This window comes from Sphaeramia orbicularis, chromosome 7 (genome assembly GCF_902148855.1).
Source record: "Sphaeramia orbicularis chromosome 7, fSphaOr1.1, whole genome shotgun sequence".
NCBI lineage: Eukaryota > Metazoa > Chordata > Actinopteri > Kurtiformes > Apogonidae > Sphaeramia > Sphaeramia orbicularis.
Window position 1 is genome coordinate 33,018,453 of NC_043963.1, and position 22,483 is coordinate 33,040,935.

Consider the following 22,483-nt stretch of genomic DNA (forward strand, 5'->3'; position numbering starts at 1 on the left):
TGCATACACAACTTCATATGAATGTTGGCAAAGGTCACAGTACTTACGCAGCCTCTCTCTTCATCACTTATCACTCTTTTCTAAAAAAAAAAGTCTTGTGTCTTCTCTCAAAGCTTTTGACTTCCTCAAGCCTCGCCTTTGATTCTCTTGTGCATGATGACGATTTCCTGTTTTCACAAAGACACAGTTGCATCCTTTCTTAAATTTCCTCATATTCCAGCGCAGGAAGATTTTGTGGATTTTAAATCACACCGTACTCAAAGAAAAACACTCTCTCCCTGGCTTTTGCTGCTTTGCTTTCACCCCACCTCCTCCTCTGAATCCCCACCACCTCAGCTTCCACCTTCTGTAGCTTCCCAGGATGCCATGCGGGAGACGGCGGAACGAATTGCGGAGCTGGAGAAGGCACTGAGGGAGAGCATGAACACCTCGGCACATAGGGAGGCGCTCTGGGCGCAGGAGGAGACTGCCCGTGTTCAGGCTCAGAGACAGGTTGACCTGATGACACTAATACCTTTGGAGGACTTGGAACACCAACACACACATCTATACACACACAGATAGTTTCACACATCTTCACACCACATAGGAAACCAGACACATCTTTACAACTGAACACTAAAACATGTCATCAAGGTCATGGATGAAAAGGGTACTTCTGAAAATACAGTATGTGGGGACATAACTGCACCCCCATGTGGCTAAGTGTGTAACTGCAGTCAGACTTTGGGTTAATGGATAAGAAGTTGACTCACTCTTTAACAAATATCTTTGTTATATAATGGGTAGGTGCTTTTTGCTTGTTATCCTCATGGATTTGTATTCTTTTAGTTAATCTAGTTAGCTTGTTAATTGTCAGAAATTTTTAACACGCTTTAAATTCTGCTGTTGCATGGCTTATACAAAAAAGTACCTATGGTATGCAAGCAATTACATTCCACCGAGAAAGCTGGAGATCCAATTTATCAGTCTAGAGGAGCCCAGGCTGCCCTTTTCCTCCATATGGTCTTCTATCTAGATGTCTTGTTAGCTGCCAGCAGTTCGATATACAACTTTAAATGGCTCCAAAAGTGTGTAGATGTGTGTCTGCATTTGTATGGTTGTGAGCATAGGTGTGTCTGTGGTGGGAAAGAGAAACAGGGCAAGGGAATGCGTTTCCTCCTGGTGTGAGTGTGCATTTGAATGAGAATGACCTTGCATTACTTATGAGTGCCACAAGTAATATGAGAGCAATTGGCGGTTAGAACAAGAACTAACATTTTGAGGCAGAATTATAGCTGTATTGCTTTAACATACATACATATGCTCCCGCTTATTCACACATGCACACACATATACACACATCCAGCCACTGAAACTCACAGAGGAGAGAATAGAGGAGAGAATAGATGGGCGGACATAATAGGAAAGAGAGAGTATTATAGGGTCAGACTCAGTTTAGAAAATTCACCAAGAGCCAATGCTAACTGTGGCTTATTTTTTTAAAGGTTTTTGCCCTCCATGCACTTTCGGTCCCTGACATGCTTGACTAACAGTTAGCATGGAAACTGTGTTTGTCAAACAATATTTTGATCTGATGAGAAATCCGAAAGAAAAGAATAAATTTGTCGGTGGGGCTTTTCGCACGCAGAGAAGTGGATGATTCAGCTTTGACCTAAGTTTACCCATGTGTAGCCAAAGTATCAGGGAAATCCTTTACTAACTTGTGACATGTTAACACTTACTGACCCCAACATGCTTTCATTTCAAGTGAGTCCAGACCCTACGCCTAGAAATTGTACAGAGCCAGCAAGAGCACATACTGGCGAATGCACTTGACATATATTGAACCAGAATGGAGCTACAGTCAGGCTGTCGACAGAAAGAAAATACCCATTTTGCCTGGCACTCGAGATGCTCTGTCCTTACGATGCTCCCTGCGAGGTGCTGTCAACACACTTAACTTTGTGAGCCATCATGACATCACCACACAAAGAGGCAGCTCGTCAACATGCCATTAACATGCAGTTACACAGTTGTCAGTCATCTGTGTTCTGGCTGCAGACTCTGGGAAAAGAGTCAGTGGGGCAAGTGGAGGCGGGGGGAATAGAAAGAGGGACAGGTCCTTCTGAAACATCACCTGACCCTGGCACCGTTTCAGAGCGCCCTGCCAGACTCGCATTCTCACCCCCACCCCCCCACCCCCTTCACTCTTTCCTTGATTTTCTTCTCTTTTTTTTCTCTCCCCTCTGTCCCAGAGTAATCAGTCTCATGATGTGTAATGCGCTGAAAGTCTTCCATCAGCCTGACCTGCTGAAATGGAGCATGGGTAATGCCCAGGGTCGCTTTTCTTCACACTCCCACACCCCCTCCGTCTCTCCCTCCATCTCTGCTTCCCTCTGACTTGTCCTTCGCCTGCTGTCATTTCTGCTGTCCATTCACTGTCCCGAGCCTCATTCTTTCTCATCTGCCGTCTTAAGTTGTCTCACCCAATTACCTGCCCACTCGCTTTCTCTTTTTCTCCATTTCAGGTCCTGTGTCTCACCCTCTCTCCCTCTGTGCCGTTTGAACTAGGCCTTTGAACCAGCAACACCGACGCAAATGGACAAGAGGGATTTGGCCCTTACCTCTGAGCACACAATCAGCTTAGCAACTAAAGGGGCTTTGGGCCAGTCTTAGCGAGCCTTAGCCTGACTGGGGGGCTTTGCCTTGAAGTTGAGCTAAATTAGCACGCACAGGCTCACCACTAAGCTGATTAGGTCCCTAATTTCACTAAAATGCATTGTATTCCTTATTAATGATGTGATTGTGAAGCGCGGGTTAGCCTGGATGGTAGACTAATAGGAGACTGGGGTGGGGGGAGTTGGTGTATGAGGATTGATAGACATGTGGTGAGTGTAATAGAGTTGTGTGTGTGTGTGTGTGTGTGTGTGCGTGTGTGCGTGTGTGTGTGTGTGTGTGTGTGTATGTGTATGACCTTTGGCTTTCAAGATAAAAAGAGTGGCTTTAGTTTCCTTTAAGCCCAAAAGAAGGCATCAGACATTGAATGCAGTGCGATTGCAGACAGCTGGATGTCATGTTTATATTGGGTATATTAGCTGCTGGATACTTTGGAGGTCAGTTGTTGTTGGCTGGGCGACAGGGTGTATTGCTTTTGAAACAATGCTTTGTTAGTTTTCCAGGAAGTTATGACTGAAAGTTGTCACTTTCCCACCATTTCAAATTTCTTTAATCCCCACTTGCTTTGCTTTCAACCGGTCTTCTCTCACCCCATATGTGATATTCATGAACAGTCAGTGAGCACATTATCTGACATCTGTGAAACACACCTAGAGATGGAGACTGTCCTGAAAATGTGTGAACAATTTGGCCCCTTCATAAAAGAGGCCCATTCCTTTTTTCATCTCCTACCCCATGGGGTGCTTTCGCCTAATACCCATTTTCTCTATTTTTTTGCTTCTTTTTCTGTTTTCCACTCAAGTTCATTTAGCCAGTCACTGGAATTTATTGTTCCACTATCCTCCATCACACATCGTCTTACTTGAACAAAGAAGAATTCATATTCTGTTCTATTTATACTATTTAAACAAGCCTGCCTAGCACTGCATCCTATTGTGAAATACTTGTTGTTCGACAATTATACACCTCCTGTCTTAGGATAATGATGCCCTGAGGTCACATCCTGTTTGTCAGGTACTTACGGTAGGTTGGGCATGCAGGTTTGTATAGCTGGAGGGGATGTGTGTGCAACAGGAGGAGATGTATTTAAAGGATTGAGCATTATTCTCACCTGCTTTAAAGTAGAACCACACTTGAGAAGGTGGAGGGGTGGAGGAGGAGAGGGGTGTTGTTTCCAGCACAAGGTCAAGAGAAATGTCATTCAGAAGATCCAAGAAGGATTGAAAGGTTGTCACTAATAAACTTTTGTGGTTTGGAGTGTGCAGCTGTTGCCTTTTTTAGGAGACCTGCTATTCATAGAACTTTTGAGCCTCAGAAATGTCATCTGCTTCCTTTTTCATTAACTGGGCATTTATTTTAATGTTCAGGCAATCATGTCAACTCACTTTAGCATTCTGGCATCTCAGGAAAGATGTAAGCACACACAAACACAAAGAAATACAAAAAACAAGTAGTCACACTTGAAATAAATATCAGTCGGCATGTAGTCGAATCAAATATAATATAATGTAAATGTATACCGGATTGCCTTACTACAGTATGTCCAATAATAAACAGTGACCATTTTTTAATAACATGTTTTGTTTTTGTTATGATGCAGCCCATTTTATACTTGAAAACAGATATGTGTTGGCACCACTGACCTGGTATTTTCATCTGTTGTCTCCATTTTTGTGCGTATTATTTTCACATAGTTGGAGGAGCTGATGGGAGCTTTGGAAAAGACACGTGAGGAGCTGGACGCCACCAAGATGCGTCTGTCCTCTACCCAGCAGTCTCTGCATGAGAGAGATGGACACCTCAACAATATGCGCCAAGAACGACGCAAACAGCTGGAGGAGATTCTGGAGATGAAGTTAGTCTCACACTGAGTCACCTGTCTTTTATATCTATGTACCATACATGCCTTAAAGTCGCCCTCCAGTCAAAAACTTTAATGGGATTTCAGCTTCACTGTAAATTTATCCAGAATGATGTGTGGAAACCTGAAGTCCTTGCAGCTCATACACAGAAAATGGACTTTTAGGAGAGCAGGGAATATATTCATTTAGTTAAACTTAAACAGTAGTTGCAAGTTAAACTTTTCACTTGTCATTGAATTAGTTTTTTGTGCAGAGGCTACTTTTAGGACATCTTATATTTGTAAAATGACTGGAGACTGTCTAAAACCTATGCATTCATGTCATTTAACAAATTTCAATGTATTACTCTGTCTATGTAGACAATATGCTCAAGGTATCAAACTGAGTTACTATTCACCAGTTGTGACTCCTCATAAAAGTGTAAGATCAAGGATCTGTGATTAACATCCGCATGAGCCACACTTCTCCCCACGCACCTCATCAGGTGCATTTTCGTTCGCCACACAGCACCTTTTTTACTGCAGCAAAAAAACCTGTGTGTCTACCACTGTATTAGGCACATGTATCCACTCACCTGTTCCCATGTGCCTCTGTGAATTATATAGACATCAGTGGTGAGGTGTGTTTTGAAGCAGGATTAGCCATCGTATATAGCTGTCTTATGAAAAGTTACATTTATTGAGGACAGGTGGTGCAGCTTTAGCCAGGTCAGAGAATGTGCGTGAGGCTTTTTTTTTTTTTCTTATGTGTACGTCTATGTCTGTGTGTGACAAAGAGAGAGATAAAGAAGGAGGAAACCCAGAAAAGTGTGCAGGACTAGATGCATTTCCATGTGTGTCAGTGGGGATGTCTGAATGTGTGAGTGAGTTCAATGATCTGTCAGTGGAGCGGCTACATGTGCATTTGCTTTGAGCACTCTGATTGAAGGAGCATGGAGCCACATATCTGGATGTCATGTGCCGCAAAGAAATTCCTTTAATGTCAGCTACTCAATACAGTACAAAAGGGAAGGCTGGCATATATATATTGAAAACACAACTTTTAAAATCCATTATGCCCCCCAAGCCTCTCTGATCACACTAACTGTAAAAGAATGTGTATGCCTTCCTATGCATATGTGTAGAGTTTGCTGCAGAGGAAAGCGTACCCTTGCCCTTGTATTTGCACACACACACACTCATGTGTGATACAAACCATCTTCCTGTCTGTTCCAATTTCCACCATTCAAACATTACCAGGAGTGTTTAGCAGAGGAAATGTATTACATATGAAACAGGCAAAATCCATGCTTCTAGGTATATACGTGAAATTACGAACACGCTCAGGGACCTGGCATCTGAATGATACTTTTGTATGTTACTGGCTTTGTGTTTAAATCATTATTATGTTACCATTAGAAAAGAAGGCCTGAGAAAAGAAGGTTAGTGTGATGGTTGGTTGACATAAACAGCAACAAAGTAAATGGGATTGTTCGCCTTTGTGTTTGAGATGCACACTGAATACAAGTCTACACTGGTAAGAGCTAATGGAGGGGGCACAGGGGGCATGAATATGTGTGTGGTCTCTGGAGCATTGGAATCAGTGTGTGTCTGTGTATGAAGAGGTCGGAGGCAGGGGTTTGGGGTCACTGATGATGAGGATTAAAGGACTGTTGAATTGCAAGGGGTGAAGCTTCGTGAGACTGACTTACATCTGAACAAGCCACAAAGATACGCACGCAGAACGTACACACAACCTCAGTGGAACTCACATATAATCACTCACGTCTGAAGACATGCACATACTTACACAAACTTTGGCTTACTGCTTAAAACGGGGCCATATTCCCACAGCACAGCTCTGGTCCAAGTTAGCACAGGGAAAACTAAACAGGAAAGATAGGGAAGAGAAAGAGAGGTAACAAGAAAGAAAAAAAAAGTGGGGGTAGGAGGGAGTTAGAAAGACAGCAAAAGAAAATCAGACAGAGAGAAAGAATGAGAGGGAGGGGAGGCTGGAATGGACGGGGCTCTGGCTACACAAACTGAAGTATTTCAAATCTTAGAAATCATGAGAGAAGTTTGATTGCATGCCAAGTTTCTCCTTCTCTCCGCTGTAATGTGGCATTTGTCAAGAAGACCAGCTGAAGCAAACCATGTGAAGCACGTTCCCCAGTGAACTGGAGAGCTCTCTGTGTGTGTTTTTAGTGTGTATGTATGTGTGTGTGTGTGTTTGTGTGTGTGTGTAAGCGTGAGGGAGAGAGAGAGCAGACTCTTGGCTTTTCAACACTGTTAATGAAAGAGACAAGAGGGGAAAAAATCATTTTCAATATCCTCTCATTGCATGCTGGGTTTCCTAGCGCTCATTGTGCATGTGTCTGTGTGTGTGCATGTGTATGTGTAAAAGAGAGAAAGCGTTTTTTTTTCTTGTACATTTGCCTCTTTCAGATACTGTATAGAGCTGAACGCTTGATGTATAAGGAGCATTAAAGGTCTGCTCTATCACCCCACACCAGATTGGGTTTCTACTGTGCTGTACAGTATTCACACACACACACACACACACACACACACACACACCTATATATGTATATACAGATACACACAGACACAGATGGCCTCTAGAGGAGCTACTCATTAAATGAGTCTGGGGTCACAAGGTGTAGGTGCACAACAGAGAAATTATGTGTTTGGACATTCTGAATAGCTAGTCATTGAAATGTTTCCTTTGTCTGAATGGGATAATACTACATGCCACAACATCGCAGTGGCTTACTGAACCTGATCCTTCTGTAGACACCGGGAATGTGGCCGATATTATCTCTGTTTACATTTTGGTGATGGAAAATGACGATATAGCAAAGAAAAGGTAGCAGCAGCAGCTTTGAGGGAAATGCGTAAAGAGATACAGAGTTAACAAAGTGGAAATTTTCAGACATAGAGAAGGGGAGAGATGACAATTTGAGAGATGGAGGGAAAACCATGCAGGCATTAGTAGTAAGACTCAGCAAGATGGTAGATGAAGAAAAAGAGAGAAGTTGTAGTTGAGAGTCGGGGAGGAAATGGTAAATGATGGAAAAAGGGATGATAGAGTGGGGGAGTGATTGATGGAGGGGGTGATGGATAGAGGAAGGGAGGAGGGAATGATGGAGGAAGTGGGGGAAGAAAGAACGGAGCGTAAGATGGAGTAGAAATTGTGCAGGGTGGAGAGGGTGGGGGTGGGTGGAGTATAGTAAGCAGAGAGAGGCCAGAGAAAAATAGGTGGGGTGAGTGCAGAGACTGAATAATGGGTTACAGTAGGACGGATAAGCACACTGTGTTTCAGCAAACACCTGCACTAGATCACAACAGTGTCGTACACCTGTTTTTACCCACTGTGCTTTTACTTTGGAAAGCCTAAATGAAGGTGAATAACACTACAAGTGAACTCTCAGTGATGCAAAAAGATGCGTGCTTGAGCTGGTGTAAGATGGTAGGATTTTCAATGTTGTTGTTTTTATGTATAGCTCTGGAAAAAATTAAAAGACCACTGCAATTTCCTCTGAAATCAGCATGTCTGCATGTATGACAGCCATTCCATTCCTGTGTCTGTTGAATTCCAACACAAACACACCTTATTCTACTGAATAAACACCTGATCCATGTCTTATTTAAGAAGGAGAAGAATGAAAACCACTACTGTGCCATCACTATCTTCTTATAGTAGGCAAAAAACAGTACTAATACCACAAAAGTAATTGGAATCAAAAAACATCTACTGAAAACTACTGGACTTCTGCTCTGACAATGTTCCCAAACTGAGGACTGGTTTTTCTATCAGGACAATGCTCCTGGCCTCAGCTAGGTCAATATTAAGATGAAGACCACCTGATGAAGACCCTGTCATGGCCAGCCCAATCTCCTGACCTGAACCCACTTTGAAAACCTCTGGAGGAAGATAGAAGAAGATTGAATTTCTATGCCAGGAGCTGCATGAAGTCATCCAACAGCAACAGTGGAGAGCCAAGACATGTGAAAGCTGTCACTGAAAATCAGGCTTATTCCACCAAATATGGATGTCTCAGCTTTTCCCAAGTTATAACATTAGTATTGTGTTGTTTAGAAATGAATATAAACTGGTTTTCTTTGCATTATTTGAGGTCTGAAAACACCTGCGTCTTTTTGTTATTTTGACCGTGTGTCGTGTTCTGCAAATACATGCTCTTAATAACAATGTTTTTGTTTGGAATGTGGGAGAAATGTTGCCGGTAGTTTAGAGAATAAAACAGACACACAGCTATAAATGGTAAAATCAGAGAAGTGATCATTTTGCGGTGGTCTCTTATTATTTTCCAGAGCTGTATATTGTATGATGGCCAGGTAAAATGGAGAAAATACTGTAAACATAGAGGACACATATGGTGATTGTTTTTTAGATTAGTTTAGATTTTAGATGAGTACTTTCAGAGCCTCATATGTATCTATGATCACACACATCCAAACAACATTCTGCCTCTAATCAACCCCCTCTCAGTGTTTTTCTGACTTTGTAGCACTTCTCAGAATTATGTAGAGGGTGGAGCGGGGTCTAACTATCGGCTACTACTATGAATGAATCTGAAATTTACTGCAACATAGATGCAGAGTTTTTCTAGGCAGCTCTCACCGCAGTTTTGGGCAAACAACACTCACACTGCATAGGAAAGTCTTCAGTTTTCTTTGGACATGAACTTAGATTGGTCTCTTAAATGTGCCAAAGATTTACTTCATGATCAGCGTTAGCTGTAGTGGAACATGACTGGGATTCAGATTCATTTAGATCTGAATTTAGGTATTGTGCCTTTTTTTTTAGTCCAGCTCATTTTTTTATCATTTCATTTTAGCTGCCAGGCATGGAAGCAGAGGAGGTCACATGACTTACTTGTGTATCGTTAATGGAGTTTTTCTTTACTTTCTATTGGAGGCCATCAAAAAGGGAACTAGGTGATATATCTCCAAATAAACATATTTTGTCAAAAGTAAAAAGTACACAAATAATCAGCTTATTTATAGTAATGGTGATTCATTTCTTCCTTACTTGCCCACTTTCATAATGTATCATAACCTCAGGAGCAAAACAGTTACACATACACTGTTGCCCATAAAGATGGAATTAAATATTTTAATCTCTTCCTGTGAAATGATTGTGACAATGTGATTTATTCTTGATAGATAAAATATAACTGGGATTAAGTACATAATCATTATACCTGGGCAAAGGTGATTACTGACATATATAAAGAGGAATAAAAAGAGAAAACTAAAAAAATACCAACTTTATGAGCAACATTTCATTTCATTTTATTTTATTCACATATCTATTAAAAGATTGAAGTGTAAAAACATTCCATTTTGCATTTACATTATGTAAAATGGGACACCCTAGGAAGCTGAAGAAATTTTTGAGAGGGCCCAGGCACAAAGAATAAATAACACATGTAACAATAATGCAACACATTTTACTGTAAGACAAACCCAAAACTACCCAACAGTGTATTATAACATTGCTACCTGCATAGTGTACATTTTCCTGAATCTTCAGTGGTAAGTTTATGAAAAGTGATGTTTGTAAATGCACCACCCTCTTTTTTGTCCCTATCCCCAAAAATCCACTTTCTGTCCTTGAACAGTGCTCATTTGTCTGTTGGCTAGTTACACTAACTCTTGGTATAATGAAGCTTAAAGTAGTAGCAACATTATGACTTTCAAATCCCCAATGTAGACATCCTGTCTGCGTAGCACCATCGCCATGGTAACACTGACTAAACACACAGAGCGACCAGCTGTACTGGCAAGGTCATGTCCCTGCTCACTGATCTCTCTGAGGGTCCTGGACACACACAGACGCACAAATGTATGTAGCATGTGGACAGCTAATGAAGCCACGCACGCGGGCACTCGCACACACTTTTCTATCGTATATTTGTGCACGCAACACCATATTTTTACACTTTTCTACATGCCAGTATGGTATTACAGTTCCATTGTTGTGATAGGTAATGATGAGCCGTAGAGGCCCACCTCTGTGTGTGAATGGGATTCTCTGTGTTGCACTGATGAGGCGGGGCTGACCACACATCACCTTCCTCTCTCTCCTCGCAAGTTTGTATGTGTGTCGCCTCGTGGGAACTTCAGGCCATTCATCATGTCTGTCTGTGCTCCCATGCCCTCTGACATGCGTGTTTACCTTCGACATGTGTGTCGGCTGTCGGGCTTGTAGGTGTGTTATTATGTCAGGACCAAGGTATGCTCCACCTTACTCCTCCTCCTCCTCCTACTCCTTTGAGGTTTTGTCAATGGAGGGCTTCATCACATTGGAATCCCTGTTACTAGGCTGTACTGTAACGTAATGACAGATCACAACCTGGGAGCTTTGAGGGATGTTAAACTTTTTACTTCACTTTTAGATACATTTAGTAAAGAAATATGGCTGATGGAACAAACTTTGATTGTTTAGATTGGAAATTTTATTTGGTGCAGTATTTGACTTGGCCATTGCACTGCTTAGCTAATGAAGCTGTGGGTTAAGTGCCTTTAACTGGATTTTTCTGACACATTTTTTCCAGAACATATTCTCAAGAGGACAACCCTGAGAACCATAGAGTTTACTTCCTTTAGCCCTCAAAGACCAAAAAAATCAATAGCATCTACTGATCTAAAATGTTTATTAACTGTTGAACCACTAATCCTATCAATATATTGAAATAATTCAGGTAAAATGCACTTTCTCAGCTTTTCAGTGGCAACAGATTTTACTCATTTGGACGTTCAGAGGCTCCGTAGTGAACATGGAAACACCATCATCTTCTGTAACATTGATTCACCAGTAAAACCACATAGTTTGACAAAAGACAGTGTTTATAGATGATTGTTTTTATGTTCAGTTGATGATATATCTTACTGAAAAAGTTACTTCGGCGTCAATTTTCTCTTTTCTGATATGGTAACCTTTGCATTTACTCTGAGCTTATATGAACATCTACGTGGCCTCTTAATTAAAAAAAAAAAAAGGTAAACACCTGCTTTTCACAAAAAAAATGCAAAATACACAGGATAATATTATAAAGAATGGTGATAAATGATTTAGGAAAGGTTAGATGTAGAGAAAAGCTCATTTGGATGTAGCACCAAAAGTAGTTCTAGGTGTTTAAGTGTTGACGTTTAGATGTTCTTGTATCAGTAGTAGAAACTGGAGCATTTCCTTCATATTCGATATTAAAAGTCCTGTATTTGGATGTGTAAGAAGAGTATTTGTGAGCTGTACAGGGGCATTGTCACCATGTTATGCCAGCATTTGAATGACTGATGCTTCATAAAGATAATGTTTTCACAGCTTTGATGGGGAGGATATGTATGTATGTTTTCTTAATTTGCCAGAAATTAAAGCTTTTCCAGAGACAGACAGAACTATGTGTAATGGACATACTGATGGATTGAATGAAAAGTAAAGATGGAAAAATGTGACAAAAACAACAAAGAATGCAGTGATCGACAACCAGAAGATCCAGATAAAAGATACAACAGATTAACTGTATCTATGTTCTTTCTTTTTTCTTTTTTGTTTAATCTCACCATTCCTTTTATACAGTTCTTTTTCACTTTCTTTGTCCAGTTCTCTTGTCCTGTCTCATCACTGGTGGTAGAGGGCCTGGAATTTATCACACATACCTAATAATTACTATCACAGGAAATGGTCCTAAGGAAGTAGGTGCACCAGCCCTGCTAATTAGTGTCAGTCGCAAACACATATACATGCCCGCACTTAAAAGCACACACACACACACAACTAAGCTAATGAGTGTTATTTGGCTGGGTTAGAAGTCTCGGGAAAGACCGATCTGATTGGCCTTAGGGAGACTAACACCCCCAAGTTTACCCGGTTGTATAAATCGCAAGAGTAATTGATTGGGAGTCCTTTGTGTATGCATGCATGAGTGGGCAATAGATGAGGTGGGCCTCGGAGCAACTAAAAAGCACAGCACCCAGAGGTGACTAGTGACAGCCTCCCTAAATGATGGCCCTACCCTCAGGGTCACAAAAGGAAGGAAGAGAAGGAAGGGGAGGTCAGAGGGGAAGTGTAGATACGTAGATAGTAGTATAAAGAATAGACAGACAGACAGACAGACAGACAGACAGACAGACAGACAGACAGATAGATAGATAGATAGATAGATAGATAGATAGATAGATAGATAGATAGATAGATAGATAGATAGATAGATAGATAGATAGATAGATAGATAGATAGATAGATAGCAAGGTTATTATCATTAACGAAAACTAACAAAATGACAAAAACTAGAATTGTAAAAACATTTTCGTTAACTGAAAGAAATGAAAACTATAATTAAAAGAAAAAAACAACAACTTACTGAAACTGTATTGTGTGCTCATAAAACTAAAACGTATAAAGATTATGGATAAAATTCCCTTCGTTTTAGTCTTGTCAATGTTGGGTTGATACGAAATCGATTTATTTCCCTCGAGCAAATTTAGCTGCTGGCACTGTATGGTATTTATCGGTCCATCACCTCTCGTCATTTGTGGTTTAGTCGTCTTCTGGTCCCCACGCTACCTGGAAACATGGAAACTAAAGTTGGGAGAAAGCAAGAGTCCTGTATGGGATTTATTTGAATACGATGGAGAAGAAGATAAAAGATATTAAAAAAAACTAAAACTAAACTAAAACTAAGCATTTAGAAAATAACAAAAACTAATCAAAACTAGCAAACCTGCTCTAAAAACTAATTAAAACTAACTGAATTAATGAAAAAAAAAGTCAAAACGAAATAAAACTAAACTATGATGAAAAGTCCAAAACTATTATTACCTTGATAGATAGATAGATAGATAGATAGATAGACAGATAGATAGATAGATTGATAGATGATAGATAGATAGATAGATAGATAGATAGATAGATAGATAGATAGATAGATAGATAGATAGATAGATAGATAGATAGATAGATAGATAGATAGATAGATAGATAGATAGATAGATAGATAGATAGATAGATAGATAGACAAACAAAAGACTGCAGGAATAAGACATTATAATAAAATGAAAGAGGGCAAGGTTTTCCTTTTTAACTGCAGCTGTATGTAATATGTTGTTGAACGCACTATGTTGTAAAACAGCCATTAAAACCGTGGCTTTGCAAAATGCCCTCATGGTTTACCATTATGGGCACATGAAATGCTGGTATACCCACACAAGTGAGTCAATGGAGCTTACTGGCATATATTCACACACTGTAAACACCTCCAAGCCTCTGCGGTTGGCACACACACCTGAGCTCCAACTCCTGTTTTTCTCCTCTGCGGCTGGGCCTGTCTCTGTTTATCAGGTTTTGCTTGTGTCTCGGTTTTTTATCTGTCCTTGTGTGCTTGTGTTTTTGTCTCTCTTCATTTCTCCCATTTTACAAAACACTTACTAAATAAGCTGGATCATATGAATGTTAAGGACTTATTATCTGTTTGTCTGCAGTTTTACCACCTACACATTCTCACCTAGTTTTCGTCAATCAGAGTAGCATATTGTTAACTCCAGCCTCCTGAGAAGGCCAAGTCTCTCTGACTCTTTGTTAGTTTGACTGGAGTTTTATTGGCCCGGCACGTCTCTCAGTTTTGCTGAGATGGTTCCCAGGAGGTTTTAATAGAGAACAATACTAGAACGGACTACTTCCCAGCACTGGGCTGCTCCAGCACTGCACACCAGTCAGCATTCACCACAGCAGCCCCTGGCACTTCTGGATTGTGTGTGTGTGTCTGATCTGGTTAATTCAGGGATGTAGACCCAAACTGTAATTATCATTATGTACTTCTCGGCAGTGGCAGGAAACAGCCTGAGCAAGTTTGGATGAGTGTGTGTATTCATGCTGATGTGCATTCAGTGTGTTTGTGTGCATAGAGCAACATGTGCATACATGCATTTGTGTATGTGCATGCAAACCGGCATCTGTGCAAATAGGAGCAATGCGATGTGAAGTACATGAAAACTATTAGCAGTGAAAGATAAGCAGATTGTGCCAGTGGCTATGTGATGATTTTTCCTGCTCTTGTTCTGGCCCTGCTCTTGTTCATCATGGTCTCTGCTAAATGGAGACATATTGGAAACACGGCTGTTCTCTGGAGGCTAGTGGGTATCCAAAGTTTAGGACTGGAAAGGAGAGGAAAGCAGGAGTAATGTGAGGAGAGGGGGAGAAGAGGAAATTAAAGGAGAAGGGTGGAATCAGAATAAGAAGAGAATAAAAATAAATTCAGAGGAGAATGAAGGGGTCAGTGGAGTTCAGATCACCATTAACATTTCAAATCTCATAAAAACAAAAACTATACTTCTCTTATTTGTTTGTGGAGAGAAATTACCATTCACAAGCATTACAGATGTTGTTAACTTTCACTACTAGACAATAAAAATTCTCCCTTCTTCTCAAAACATCTTATTTTTACAGAGAAAGGGCTAAATGAAACCCCAGAAGAGGAGGAAAGAGGAAAAAAACCCAAATAGTTATAACCCAAAGTTTATTTGCAGCAAGCGTCACATCTATTCAAGATGGTAACCACAGTTTAATTTTTATAGTCCTTCATCTTTAAAGCTCTGTCAATAAGACAGAAGAGGCCTTCATGTGGGCGGACAGACTGGTTAGAGACAGGACTGGTCACCACTAAACAAACAACACTGGAATCTCACAGAGACAAGAACGGCTAGAGGGAGTACAGGGAGTGTGTGTGAAGACAATGGCATGACTTTTAGACTGTAGCTGAATCACAGAGTGTATGCACAATTGAGAATGTGAGTATTCACGGATGTCTTGATGTGCCGGTATGCATGTTTATGTCTGGAGTAATTTAAGTCAACATCAGAGGACTGTGGAATATGTTGTTACATCATTTTAGTATTCCATGTTCAAAGCCTCTGTAAGACAGTATCTGTGCAGTCTGACATTAAAGGAAACCTCAGTGATTTTTTTTTTTTTTCATATGTCTACATTTCCGTTACTATGAAGCAAGAGTTATTTGAAGAAGAGTGAGGTTGCAGAAGACTTTGAAGCTTTAAAAGTAGCAGAATTACAACTTCTGGAAGTGTCCAAAGTCCATGTGCTACTACAGTCAATTTTTTTTGCTCCCTGAAACTGTAAAAAAAATTGCTTTACCCAAAAACAGGATTTGATCTCAGCTAAAGTAGCATGACTTTCAAAGTTTTATATTTCTGCTCAGTTAAGAGCAAAATACAGCCAAAATCCTCCATCACAGTGTATATAATTTTATATGACATTAATATATCATGATACAGTAGGTCTGTGTCCCCTCCGTATTTGTTTGTGGAATTACACAAAACACCTAAATGACAAAAAAAATGTTGCTCTAAAGAGTGTGATTCATGATGCAACAATATAACAATGATAATAATGGACCATATAGTGAAAATATAGGCAATTTTCATCATGTTGCATATCTCTGCAAAGCTAACAGCACTGATTTAACTGCAATATTCTATTTATTGTTTGTAAAGTGTGGGAGTTATGGTGACAAGGCCCAACACGTGGTTATTAAAAATGCATAAAGGAAAGAGGAATGAGGAGGAAAACAAAAGGGATGACAGAATTAACTTGTTTTATTTTAAACCATCTAGACTGTTAGCCTTAAATTGTTAGCACATCATTCACATACACATATTTAGTCAACAAAAGAGTTCCGTGTCCTGCAAATTAAGAAAACCAATACAAAAAAACAGAAGACAAGGCAGTTATGATTAAACATTTTCATCAATTCAGCAACACATGGAACAACTTTTAATAATACGTAGAGGTTACATAGTTAAAACTAGAGAAACCTATGCCATATTATAATACTGCATGGCACCAGCTACAAGGATCTAAATCAAGTTTGCTGATCTGAAATCAGAATATCTCCACCACCTCAGGATTTTATTCAAGTCAATATAAAGCCGTTAGCAGTAGATCATGTCAGTGTTTTAGCTCTGTAAATTCTAAGTGACCAATTTTCAGATTAGGGCTGCATGATATTGGAAAAAAACTGACATTGTGATTTTTTTTAACCCTGTGATATATATTGCAATATGAAAAAATACTCTGGAGTATATAATAGCTGTGTGGTGCTGATGTAAATGGTCAAACAAATTAGTTGTGTTACCTCTCGTTGTGGCAACAGGGGCAAGGCACTGTTGACACAGAACACGTGTTTCAGTATCATCCTTCTTGTAGCTGAAATAATTCCAGATAACTGATGTTGCTTTTCTTTTTGGCACCAAGTCTTTGTTTTCTGTGATTTTCTCTTGTTCGTTGCTCATTTTTCAATGTTGTTGCCAGTGACTCACTCTATGTGCAGGCGTGTGGTCTGCTTTGGCAAACTGATTAAAAACAATTGTGATTGGTGGATCACTGTGCGCAGTGTGTGTCAGGTACCCAGGTTGAAATTCGATGAGAATACATTGAGTTCATTTGCATCCTACTTTGCAGAATCTGCATTGTGACTATTGCGCACACGCACATTGCGATGATGCTCAAACGATATATTGTGCAGCTCTAATTCAGATGATTTCCAACATCTCAAAGAAAAAGTTGGTGCTGTACAAAGCTGAAAGCTGAAGCTGAAAGCAGACTGGAGAACTCATTGGTGGTCCTGTATTTCCCTCAAAGCTCAGCTCTCTAGAATCAGTTGCTTGAGATTCATTTGTACAATTGATGCAACATTTTCTGGGGAATCATAGAGCCTCAAATTATGATCAGCCAATGGAAGAGATGATAAAAAGCAAATGAAGTGATGGGTTTCAGAATGTCACTCAACATTTCTTCCACTCACATCTTAACTTTTTCCCATCATTTTCCTCCAGATACTTATAAAATAGAAACCAGGGAGCAAGGACGGTTCATCTTAAACATTATGGGCCAATACTGTTGGTTTCTACAGCGGTAGACTTCTGTAACTCAAGAGCATTTTCAACTATTTTAAGCCTCTGGACTCTGCTACATAGATTTAGTCTTTGCATCTGTATTTAAATTTGACCCGTTTAGCACATATTATCTTCAGATTGTGAGTACATGATGGAAGGTATTTTTGTTTACATGTTCACATATCTAAAAATCCCGATGTGTTGGAGAAATTTGGGTTCAGGATTTGGGATCAGGCTGTCTGATTTAGTCAAGATCAGATGTTTTTCCCCCAATGGGTGATGAAATTTTGTTTTTGTTGTCTGGTGTAGCCATAAAAGTGCAATATTAACAAAAGCAGCAGAGGGTACATGGACTTAACTCAGCACTGACTCAGCAGGTGCACCTGCAGTAAAAGTCATGCCTCTGAGACATACAGTCCAAACAGTACTGTCACCACACATGCATCATTTCAATGTGAAATTAAAAAAAAGTCAAAACAGAATAATCCAGATTTTCTCCAGCCTGTTTCGATTTCTTTCTCTTTCAGTCATATACACAATGACATATCTGACATGGCTCTGGTACCCACAAGTCCCCTGGTTTTAGCATTTACTGAAATCAAATGTGTGTGTTTGGCCTTGGGTTACACACTCGATTGAATTAGAGAAACAGCACACGCGCACACACACGCGCGCACACACACATGCACAAACCATCAAATGGACACATATCTCTATTAAGTTAAAAAAGAGAGTTGAGTGTCTTCTTCCATTGCAGGGGCTTTTATATGATAAGATCGGCTCAGGGTGCCCTCCTATGCAGGATTCCTGAGCACATCAAACAACAGTAAACCACATCACAGAGGCAGGAAGAGCTCAGCTCCATTAGCTGGCCCATAAAGAACATGTGTGTGTGTAACAGGAGAGGTACGCTAGCCACTACAAAAGGTTTACACACATAAGACAAACATACCAGAGTATGCAGTCCCTTGAAATACTCACAAATTGGTATGCATTTTGTTGCAAGTGCACATACTCGCATGTGCAGAATGTAGCTCAGACTTTATCAGTATCATCTGAACGCTTTCTGCCTTTCAATCATTCCAACTGGTTCTTAAGCTTAAAGTAATGGCCTGGTGAAAAAATGTGGCACACAGACTGGGCTGGATTAATAGCCTGGTAACATAGTGACATGGAAAAAAAAGGGATTCCGGAATCTGTTCGCTGGCCAGATGGCAATCATTAGCTTTATTAGTACACAACTGGTTCAGATATACCCCCAGCACAAACATATACCCTACAACATTCACTCAATTCTACAGTTTTCACTCTCTCTTGTTTTGTTTTGGGTTTTTTTTGCTGAAAAAAGACTTCATTCTTATGAGGTGATAGGTGACAAAAGCCCAAAGAGACACCCTCACAGAGTAAGAAAGACAAGAAGACAAAGGGAGAGGGGGCAGAAGGGGGGGGGGGGAGAAAGGTTGACCTAGATTGAGTTTACCCGATTTTCTTGCATTGATTTGAAACAGATCTTCCTGCATCTTCTGTCCAAGCCACAGGCAGTGAGATATGGCCCTTTGCTTCAGGCTCCAGAGGATCTGATTCAAGCTGGATGTCCATCAGTCACTGTGACTGGCCTTGCTCTGTCATGAGATGATGTCTTAATCACAGGCTGTGCTGATGTGAGTCACACAAAGTATAAATTCTGTAACCGACGTTAAACAAACAATACAGTCGTGATTGTGAGTAGGTGTACTGTCATCATTCACAAAGAGAAAGACAAATTTGTCCCAAAAGGATAAAATGAAGACACAAGGCCGTCGTGGCGTTCTGCCCAAACCATACTAATGCGAATTAATCCAGTGCATTAGTCTGTCTGCTAGCATTACAGTCACTCCCGTGCCAGTCAGCGATGTTCTGCCCGCCGAGGCTAACATGATGCTGAAGATGACATACACAAAAACAGCATTTGCTGCCACTGATACCACACAGGACGTCGGTTCTGACTGAGCACGCAAATGAGACCAGTGTGTATGTGTTGTGGATGGAGGCTCATGGCAGCACAATCTTTGAAAAAGAAAGAAACTAGTGCATGGCAAGTGAGGAAAAAGAGGGTGTTCAGAGTGGAGTTATGCACTATGGCAGGGCCTAATTGCTTGCGGCTCCTGTTGTGTGTTTGGCTTTGTTTGAGCATGTCTAATATAACCAGTCACAGGGGAGCCTCTGCCAGAGCAAACACACACACAAACACAGTCCTGAACCATAGAGAAGGCTTTTATGGTGTTGAAGACTTCAGTAACATGACACCTAGGGCAAACACTGAGTAATAAAGCAATTGTGGCACATTGTTTAGATCCTCCTCCTGGCATGGTTTGTTTGTCAGACTCAGAGTGTCTCAGTTTCCTGACATCAGTGTCCTGACATGTCACTTGTGTAGCTCTGTGCACAATAAACACACTTGCATGACCATACAGACAGACACAAAACAGTGAATGTGCAGGCTACACACTGAATACATCCACGTACACACACAAACACACCAGATGTCTACATGCACGGTACGCTGCTGTCAGTCACAGTGAGTTTCGTGCCAGTGTTTCCCCAAGCTCTAAGCCGCTTCTTGGTATGTCTGACTGCACGACTGCAGATAAAAGAGCAATAAACATTTGTTTCTTGCTTGCTAAAAATGTATTAACTTGCATGCTCCTCACCTCCTTTTAAAGTTGCTGTTCTGTGACACAGGCACATTTTTGTGTCAAAATGTTTGCACACGTGTCTGAACCTTTCCTAGAAGTGTCTTTTTTTGATCCTCTGTAGCTCTGAGGTGGTCTCCAGGCCATCTGCACAAAAATGAGAGCTGTTTGTTAATACGCCATGTCATCACAGGATAGCTGTGGAATCAGTATTTTTGGAGTTATAAGTAATTCATGCATTTTTTGAGCTCCCCTTTCCCTTTCTATCCATTTCACTGTCTGTGCCTTTTTTTAGTATCACAATAGTATCAGTTTCTGGTTTCTAGGCCCAAAACTCTTTATACATGTCTGATTAGATGAGAAAGACCTGGAACCTTGATTAAGGAGATATTCCAAGTGTATTCATGGTCATGTAATGATACTGTACGACTGACCAGTCAGTTCTATCTTTGAAAATGATGGCAACCTGTTGCAATAGGAACTTTTTAGGTGAAGAGGTGAAGCATGTATAAGGTCCAGAAGTCTCTTTGTTTATGTGTATATACTAGAGACAGTGCAAATGTTAGGCTACATAAGGAAGTTATTTAGTTAATGATCCTTCTCTCACCCACAACTCTCCAGCATTAATGGTGCGCATCTGCAACTTAACGCGTAACAAAACATCGTAATGCACTTAACTACCTGATCACAGCATGTACCCACAAAACCCCCACATGGATGCAAGAGATGCATCAAGCAGTGTCCTTCCTCTGCATGTAAATGCCAACACTGCAAGGGAATTTTGACCCTATACCTATGAATGCCCTTTATTAGCATTGCAGGATTTTTTTTTTTTTTTTGCAGCATTAGAGCATCGAGTGACCATGCACAGACTTTTTTTAAGTCTTTTTTTTTCTTCCAATTTCTGTTACATACACATTCAAACACACTCCTGTATGTAACTATAGCCAGCAAATGAGCTGAGTAGAATCCATTGTTAAAACAACTGTGATGTAATCTACCAAGGGAGCTGATCTTGGCTGTGTATGTGTGTGTTATCTATCTGGAAATCAGTGGATCTGTCAGCAGCATCTGACTGCACATTACCACTGGTCTCTTTATTAAAAATCAGACATATGCAAGAATCCATGCACAGGTGTGTTGGAGCACATATCCTCATTCAGAATGGTCTGTATTTATATGTACTGTATATTGTTTGTGGATCAGACAGACTGCAGATAACTATAGGAACTCTATTCCTAGTCCAGTGAGTCAACAGGAGGCTACATAAAGGTCAAACAGCAAATATGCTCTTTGCTGCAGTGATTACAAGGCGTGCACTTTTGCTGTTTCATGCTTTCTTGCACGTGTATACAAACGTAGGCCCACGCTTGTAGCTTCACTTTTCATAACCGTAAATCATAAAACTTATAAACAACCTCACACTTAACTCTTCGTGAGCAAGAGGTGCAGGTTTTTTCAAGGTATTCTCTTCACACGAACCTTATTCACGACAACTATACTTTACAACTAAGGGTATGTCTCTATTGGGAATTTACACCAACTGTTGAACAAGCAAAAGCAATGACACAACAGGCTCAGGGTACCAGCGGCATGATCTGTCTACACTGGCTTCAACGTACAAATTACCCAGATTATAGAGCGGTGTAGGTGTATATGTCTGTGTGTGTGTGTGTATGTGTGTGTGAGAGTGAGCGACAGAGAATGTGTGGATAAATGTACGCACGTGAGTGTTCCTGCATCTGTGCGTCTACTGTACTTTGTGTCTTATTTTGTGGGAACCTATGACTGTAAGTGGATGTGTGACAACATACTCAGATATGTGTATGCTTTCAGATGTGTATTCCTGTGTGTATTGACAGGGAAATAATAGTGAGGTTTTTTATCAGAAGCCTAGGTAGTAATCATGTTACTCTTTGATCCCATGATCCTCACTGATCTGTCTAAATATACAGCAGACCTGTCCAGACCTGGTTACAGCTCCTCTAATCAGCACCCTCACCTAACCCTCTGTGTGTGTGTGTGTGTGTGTGTGTGTGTGTGTTGGTGTGTGTGTGTGTGTGTGTGTGTGTGTGTAAGAGACATGCCGTCTCTCCCTGTGTCTGCATCTCTCTCTCTCTAATAATTTCTTGCTTTGAATGTATTTTTTTCTCTGCACACTTTAAAGTTACTTTAAAGCTGGGCTAATGAAGTCAGTATAAGTTGTATGTGGTCAGAGTGTGTTTGTGTAGTGGGCTGTAAAGAAACCATGTGCTTCCTGTTTCAACACAAAGCAGAACACACAAGGTTTTTTGTTTTTTTTTTGGTCTTCTAACATTTTATCACCCTTCATTAAGAATATAAGCCAAGGCTGGAATCATAGAATGTGCAATATTTAGCCTTT

At 40.5% G+C, this 22,483-nt stretch overlaps 1 protein-coding gene across 1 annotated transcript in view; it reads left to right on the forward strand.

The window, feature by feature from the left end:
- LOC115422054 (ERC protein 2) overlaps nucleotides 1-22,483 on the forward strand; it is a 175,402-nt gene that overhangs the window by 88,627 nt on the left and 64,292 nt on the right. Inside the window, exons 15-16 of the mRNA XM_030138098.1 lie at nucleotides 337-492; nucleotides 4,353-4,513. Coding sequence (XP_029993958.1) covers nucleotides 337-492; nucleotides 4,353-4,513 — 317 coding nt within the window. The remainder of the gene's footprint in view (nucleotides 1-336; nucleotides 493-4,352; nucleotides 4,514-22,483) is intronic.